The 7,661-nt window shown below is 43.8% G+C and overlaps 1 protein-coding gene across 3 annotated transcripts in view; it reads left to right on the plus strand.

Moving 5' to 3' along the window:
* Positions 1–6,529, plus strand: part of LOC103913792 (annexin A8-like) — a 13,650-nt gene extending 7,121 nt beyond the window's left edge. For 2 of the 3 annotated variants that reach the window (XM_009320341.1, XM_009320357.1), the window contains 7 exons: positions 533–612; positions 1,241–1,300; positions 1,841–1,934; positions 3,711–3,806; positions 4,054–4,112; positions 4,981–5,103; positions 6,473–6,529. In XM_009320341.1, coding sequence (XP_009318616.1) covers positions 533–612; positions 1,241–1,300; positions 1,841–1,934; positions 3,711–3,806; positions 4,054–4,112; positions 4,981–5,103; positions 6,473–6,529 — 569 coding nt within the window. The remainder of the gene's footprint in view (positions 1–532; positions 613–1,240; positions 1,301–1,840; positions 1,935–3,710; positions 3,807–4,053; positions 4,113–4,980; positions 5,104–6,472) is intronic. The other variant, XM_009320349.1, reaches the window with a different exon arrangement.
* Positions 6,530–7,661: the final 1,132 nt, after the last annotated feature.

A 7,661-nucleotide genomic window follows, 5' to 3' on the forward strand; every position in this document is an offset into this window, starting at 1 on the left:
AAATGGGATTTCTTAAAAGCAAGAAGGTGCAACCTAGCTCTGCTTTCAGCCTGGCAAACAGAACGTGGCTATGCTGAGAGAATTTGAAAATCCCTTTCTAACTCTCCATCCAGCTAGAGGAAGAAGTCAGCAAATCACAAATTTGGTTCAGCTTGGCCACACAGGCTATTGTCAGAACACAAACAAAACTATAGCTATGCACTTGGCTTTTTCTCCTCATTAAATACACTCTAGATGGGAATTTATCAAATGTGTATTTGTAAATAGTTATCTCTTTGGTTCCTTAGAGGTAATGTTAGAGATATAGTATGTGTTTATGCCTTGGACATCAGTGGAATTAGTGACTCAGTTGGATGCGAATGCCAACCTGGGTATCACTGAGGATGTGAGTTGATCTCAGCCCTGTTTTTTTTCCCTAGCAACCTTCTTGACTAGTGTCAGGCTGTTGTGTGTCTTTGGGTGACTGGTAATATCCTGACTATATCACCCAAATAACAAATCCTTCCCTTGTCCTTCTCTTTCCTTTGGGTAGAATACGGTTCTGATCTGGAAGAAGACATAAAATCGGAAACAAGTGGCTACTTTGAACAGATTCTGGTTTCCCTTCTTCAGGTAATGCTAGAGAAAAGAAATGAGGGTTTAAAGATCTTCACATTTTTCTCTTCCTTTTTGGAGAAGGCATGCAATAGAATAGGCGATACAGTCATGATCACCAGATAAACTGCAGAGACAAACATGTCACTTGGACTGGATTTGTGTTTCATCTTCAATGGTGACTGAAGCAGGGAAACCCCCTCCCTTAGCAGCAGTAAGAGGGCTGGAACTTACAGTCAGCTCTGCTGCACGGAGACACCTCACTTCTACATATGCGTAAAGCCATTGCACTCTACAAGGGTCTTGGAAAACAGTGCCCCTCAACTATGATTCACCACTCTTCCAGGGTCTGTCCCCTCAATGCTGAGTGCATTCAGATGCATTTATCCTACCATGTTTTCTGAGTTTTCCTGCCTAGCAGCAGAATAACAGCAATTTTTTGGCTCTGCTTCATATGACTGATTTCAGTGCCTTTCAGTGAAGGAGTTAGCACTTGTGCTGTCTGAAACATTGCTGCTTGAGTACTCTGCAGAAGTAGCTAGCCGAGAAGGATAATTGATCTTTGTCCAGAATGTATGCTGTGATCCTTATATATGGAAGAATCTTCATGAGACAAAATGGTTACCTTTCTTTTTTTTTCTCACAGGGTGAGAGGGACAATGCCACTCTCTACGTGGACACAGCACTGGCTCTCCAGGATGCAGAGGTACTATCAAATGCCTGTGATCAGTGATATGCCTGCATCCCACCGGTCTTGAACTTCAGAGTGCTTCAGTGGGCAGTAGAGTCCTGGCCAGCAGAGGGTTGGAGCCACAATAGTTTAGGGAGGGGTGGTCTTCAAGCGGAAGCAACTTGGGGTTCTTCAGTTTTGCCTGCACTGCTGAGCCTTGCTGTTCCAAAGAGGAGTGATGAGAGCTGGGCTTGGGCTCAGCTGCTTTTGATACATGAAAGTATAGGGGTATGGTGGAGTGGGACAGCAAAGAATAGAGAAGAAACCTCAAGAGTATTGTTGGCTGCTCCAGCTGCTGCAGGAGGGCTGGAAAGGGTGGAGCTAGTGACTGCTCCAATTTGACTAGAAGACACGGTCAAGGGTTTTCATAGTCAACCATTCTAGGAGAGTCTAGTTCACACAGTGTTTTAGGTTACTTCAAACCCCTTTACCCTAGCAGTGCCTTAAGCCAAACTCTGTTCCTTTACCAGCTGCACACACAGAACATCTCTCTAACAATTACGTGTTATATTACAGACTCTCTATGCTGCTGGGGAGAAGATACAGGGCACTGATGAGATACAGTTCATCACCATCTTGTGCACAAGGAGTGCCACACACTTGCTGAAAGGTATGGAGCAGAGCCCGTACTCCCAAGCCTTCGAAATGAGAAATCACTCTAGCCAAAAAGAAGAGGCAGGGCTATAGATGGGAGAGATGGGTGGTCAGAAATAAGTACCTGAGTCTGTCTCCTAATCCTTGGTCACTCAGTTTTCAGCTTTCGTGAAAACTCATGAAGACTTAGTGCTGCTGAAAATCAAATGGCTTATCTAGGAGTCTTTATACAGGGGTGATGGCTGGATAGTATAGCTGGTTTTATAAACCCAAGGAGCGAGAGAGAGTCTCTTTCTAACCAGGTAGGAGCGTGCAGTGGACAGACCCATGACTCCTCGGATGTGGGTTCCTCTGGGGAAAAATCACCAAAAAAGTAGCTGGTTATTTGGTGCTGGAGAAGCACCTTGCATTTCTGCCCCAGGTTCTTCTGAGGACATCAGAGGCTGCTGGGAAGGAAGACACTAACCCAGCTCCAGCTAAGAGAGCCCTCAGCACCCCACTGCCCTGTGCAGCAGAGACCTGGCCTTGTCATCTCAAGCCTTTTGAGGCAGTCCAAGGCTCTGACTAACAGATTTTGTTATGTTTGCTGAATCTAAGCATATCAAGTACTGTGTAAATCAGCTGGACCTAAACTGATATATTTAGCTAGTGATAAATCAGGTATGCCTGAGCTTTTTCAAGCTGAGGTCTTCTGAGGCTGTTTTCTGGGCCCTGGAGGCCAGATCACCCTTGTGTTTCAAAGTTAACCTCCCAGCACCACTTAGAAAACAACAACAACAAAAGAAGTGGTCTCTAGTCTTTGGCTGTGTCCGCTTTTAGGAACTGAATTTCAACTAGTTGTTGTCAGGATGCAACCAATCTTTGGGACCTACTGTATCACCAAGCAAGTAATTACCTCTGTGCTACGGCAGCCTGTAACTGTTTATCTTTAAAACTTGAGTGTAATTGTTGCAGCTAATTCTTTTTTAATATGGAGAGTAGGCCTGAGTTGAGAAGATTGTATCCATCTGTTTATTCTGTGGTATTACCTTTCCCCAAAGTATCTGAGTGTTGATGTTTAGGTATCTGATCTTAAATGCTGAGCAAACGTCATTAAGATGTCCGTTGCATTACATCGCAGTTTTCCTTCTTTGTTAGTCTGAAAGCTAGGAATCAAAAATGACATCTGTAATTCTGAACCCTGGAGTATCCAGCGTGTATAAGGTGAACAACAACTCTGTTGCTGAGCTTTTGTTAATGTGGGAGTTCAAAGATCTTGGAATCTGCACCTGTGCTTTGCTCCTCTTTTCTCAGTTGTTTTTTAAAATTGTGGTTGAAATAATACGTTTTCCCAAACTGTTGTCATCATTTAAAAGTCCAAGAGCCATGAGCAGCATAGTCCTAGATCTAATTTGATTTGATTTTGGCTCCTGAAGCTAGTGATATCAACAAACACAAGACCAAATGATAGAGCGGTGCCGAACCTTCTGTTGTCTGCTTCATTTCTGTGGTTAAAGACAGCGATGAAGGGTCAGATTGCAAAATGAATATGAGGTGACTGAACCTGCATTTTCAAACAAAGGCAGGGAATTAAGACCTGTGGATGGGTTGGGTTTTTGTGAATGTTGGCATCCATTTCTGTAGCTGATTTCTGGGCTTGACTAAAGCCTCCTGAAGTTGGTGCAAACGTGGCCATTGCTTTAGCAGGATCTGTGCTTTCATATCGCCACACGAGCATACCTGTAAATATTGGGCACAAAATGCCTGAGCAGTTGCTTGGTAAAAAAATTGAAGTTCTTTGTGTTTCAAACAGTGTTTGAAGAATACCAGAAACTGGCCGGTAAGAGCATAGAAGACTCTATCAAGAGTGAAACGCATGGTTCACTTGAGGATGCCATGCTGGCTATTGGTAAGAGTGGCTACGTTTCCTTTTCTTTTGTCTGAGTCTGCTGCCTTTTTTCCTGCAGCAGTTGACTGTCATGGGATGGACCTACTCTATAAAGGTATCTGGTAGGAAGTAAAGGGTACTTCTTAGGCAAGATAAACTCAGATCCCAGGGGCACACTGAATTAATGGAAAGCATGTTGAATCTCTGTTATCTGCTGCCCTGGACTGCAATTACCATTGATCCTTACTGAGCCTTTTTGTATGCCTAGTGAAATGCACCAGGAACGTCCATTGCTACTTTGCAGAGAGGCTGTACTATGCTTTAAAGGTAAGACTCTTCATTGTAGCATACTTGTTTTCATACTGGACTCAACTTGTAACTTGGCTTCCACCAATTCAAATTAGAAAAGACAAGGTTTTGATGAAATCCAGCAAGTTTAGTGCTATTGTTGCAAGTAATAGCAGAATCCCTTCAAACACCTTGGGTAGAAAAGTACCCTTGGTACTTAAGCTTGAGACACCAAGGGAGTCTGGCTTTTCTGACTTGGGAGTCTGCAAGGAGACCAGTCCCACCTTCTGCAACATGGACAAAAATTCTGGAAGATGCTTTTCTAGGTTGATCGTGGTGGAGTTTTGCCCACAATGTTAACTTAATGGACTGAACCACAGTTCCTTTCTAGGAAGCAATTCTTTCAATGGCAGTATAAAATGAAAGAGTTTCAAATGTGGACACGTAAGGCATCTGCAGATTGTGCCCCTGTAACTCTTAACTGGTAGGTAAAAGATGTCAGCTCTCCCAGCTTTGTGGAAAGCTGAGATGAGTAATTATTTTCGTTATTGATATGATCTTCATTTTCCTGTGAGTGATTAAACAATATTGGTTGAAGCCAAGTGTTGTATGGGTGGTGCTGCAGAAGGACAATATGTATTCGGTGCCCACTTCCAACTCTGTAGCATGTTTGCTTTTTTGCATTTTGCAAAGACTTATAGCACACTTCCCTGGCGGGCTTGTGGTATTGACAGTGGCCCCTGGGAGGTGGGGTGGGGGTTGGCTCTCCAGAAAGAGAAGCAGATGTGCTGCTGAACATGTGCCAAGCGATGTTTGAAAGCTGACTCCTCCTGTCCAGGACCAATTTGCAACAGCTTATCCCTTGAACACCCACTAACACCACAGACTGATATATCTGTTATTTCAGGGGGCTGGCACCCATGATGGGACTCTTATAAGAGTGATCGTTTCTCGAAGTGAAGTTGACTTAAATCTTATAAAGGTTGAATTCAAGCATATAGCAGGAAAGTCTCTCTCCAATATGATTCTGGTAAGCAGCATCTTGATATGATGGTTCTTAGCCATCACGTACATTCCTGACCTGTCCAGCACTGTGGGATGCTTCCATGGTTGTTTTCAGTAAAAATGTCATTTCTGCTAAGATCTTAGCTCTCCTTCATTAGGCCTATTAACAATCAGCTCCCTGAGAGACATATATGCCTGAAAGGTGAGTCAGATTGTATGCTCTGTAAGTGACTTGGGCAAAGCCAAACCCAAGAAGAGACTGCTCCAAGTTTTTCACAGACCAAACTCTGTATCCATGCACTTCATGATCTCCTAGATGAATCTAGATTCATTTAATCCTCCCTGTTACACCTTTCGCGCACTGCTGTGCTATTTTCTCCTCTTTCTCTCTGCTGACCTTAACTACCCCAAGCCAGTGCCATAGAAGTCAAAACAGTGCTGGGTTTTTTGTTTTGTTTTCTTTTTGTTCTTGGTTTGGTGTTTGGTTTGGTTTGTGTTTTTTTTTTTTTAACTGACTTATGCCAGATGAAGGCCTGGTCTATACTGTGGTGAGACAGGTTTAGAAACTGAACCTTGTCAAAGCTTATTGTAGCTTTTGAGGTTTGAGTCTCAGCTCTGAGTAAATGACCCTCCCGTATTAGGGCTGAAATGCTGGGGTTTACCATTTGTCCTAAGGACTCCGGGACATTCCTCTCCCCCAATGCAAATGGCACAGAAGCTCTATCCTTAGCAGTCCCCATGGGAAGTCTGGTTCTGTAATGAAGGCCCTTTCTTCTAATTGACACTGTCAGTGTCTGTCATGTTGATTAATGATCAGTCTTCAAGGGTCTGTACGGAACATTCATTCCTTCTGAGAGGTGGAACTGGCTTTACACCTGTCATCACGAAACATTCAAAGGGAGCAAAATTTTTTTTATCTAGTGATTCTCTGTAGTGCGTCTCTAGATCAAAATGACCATATTTTTAGCTTTTTAAGAAAATGTCATGTGTCAGGGCTAACTATGCTGCCCTTTCCCTTCCTGTAGGGGAGAGAATGCTACACAAATACCCAGGGACATAAAATCTGAACACAACAGGGTCGTTGCTCTCGTTCGTGCTGACTTTGTCTGTGCCACTCTGTGGGATGCAGCCATGATCAATTGCTCACCTGCATTCCAAAGAAAATAATTGGACTTGATACATGTTATTTCAGGTGGCAGCTACAAGCCTCATTTCTCTGTTCACTTTTGATGGCGTGTCAGCTGGCAGTAACTCTGAAGTCTGGCTTGTTGTTTCCAAAGTCCTTTTCCTGTGTGGGCATATTCCATGGACTGACAAAGTCAGCACTCGGAGCATGCAGAGGAACTTCCACGCTCACCTTTTTTTAATTTTTTTTTAATTTTTTCTCCCATCAGGATGACACCAGTGGCGATTACAAGACAGCCTTGCTGAATCTCTGTGGCAGTGACTGACAAAATCTAGGGGGAGGATCCTGAAATGGATATAGAGGGAAAATTAACAGTGATGAACAAGGGTCTGAAAATGTACATGTAGAAAATCTTTCTATTGATCCAAGTGGGGAGAAAAAGAAGATCAAATTAATGGTCAAGATTTCCAAAGCTCTCTGAAGGAACGGATGCTCATTACACATTAAAAGCTATTAACTTCCCTAACAGTTTTTCAAACACAAGTGGGAATGTTTCTTTTTTGTTTCCATTTCGTTCTGTGCAATTTCCTTTCTCTTCTAACGCACTGTGAAGGGTGGCACTTAGACATGAAATTAAAGGCTTTTTCGAGTCATTGAGCCTTCTGTAGGTGTTTCACAAGTCTGAACAACCCTACAAAGCTTGGACTGTCCTGAAGCCTTGCTAACTTCACTAGGACAAGCTGGTACAGCACCGACCATTTGATGCTAGCAGGGTGGGTCTGGAAGGAGTCCCAGATATTAATGGGGCTTTAGGGCATGGGTCAGAATAGAGAATTCAGTCCTAGGGGGGTTGGTTTAGCAGCCTTATCTGCATAGCTTCAGTGGGGGCTCCCCAGGGAGCAGGGAATGGCAGAGCCAAACTGGCTGTAAGCATGTGAAAGTTGAAAGCTGTGTGCTTGATTTCCTTCCTGCTTGTGTGAGTGTCTGAAGGGGGAGACCGGCAAGTTCAGGGAGTGACATCAGTGTCAGACTTGTGGGGAAATCAAAACCGGGGTGGATGATTTGTTTTTGGTGAATATAGGATATCCTGCTTTTGGGACCAGACCTGTTTCTGCTCCTAGTTTCACAGTAACTTCACAGAGGTCAGTGGACTCCCTTAGAAATTCCCCCCCCCCCCCCACCTCCATGACTGCACCTTGAGTGATGCCCCAAATCTGGACAGCGATACAGAGAGAACAGGATGAAATGCTTTGAGAAGCTCGGGTCTGCCTTGACCAATGATTCTCCACACTTAAAGCAACTCATTTAAATGTGTACTTACCAAAAGCCGTTGTGTTCAGAGAAGTAGCTTTTCTGATCGAGTGGGTGAATTTTCTGGCAGAGGGGTGGTTCCTCCCTTGCACTGCTGAAATGGTCAGGAACTGGTACAGTGAGTGGTGAATTCAAAAAGTCTTAGG

This window comes from Pygoscelis adeliae, unplaced genomic scaffold (assembly GCF_000699105.1).
Source record: "Pygoscelis adeliae isolate BGI_AS28 unplaced genomic scaffold, ASM69910v1 Scaffold190, whole genome shotgun sequence".
NCBI lineage: Eukaryota > Metazoa > Chordata > Aves > Sphenisciformes > Spheniscidae > Pygoscelis > Pygoscelis adeliae.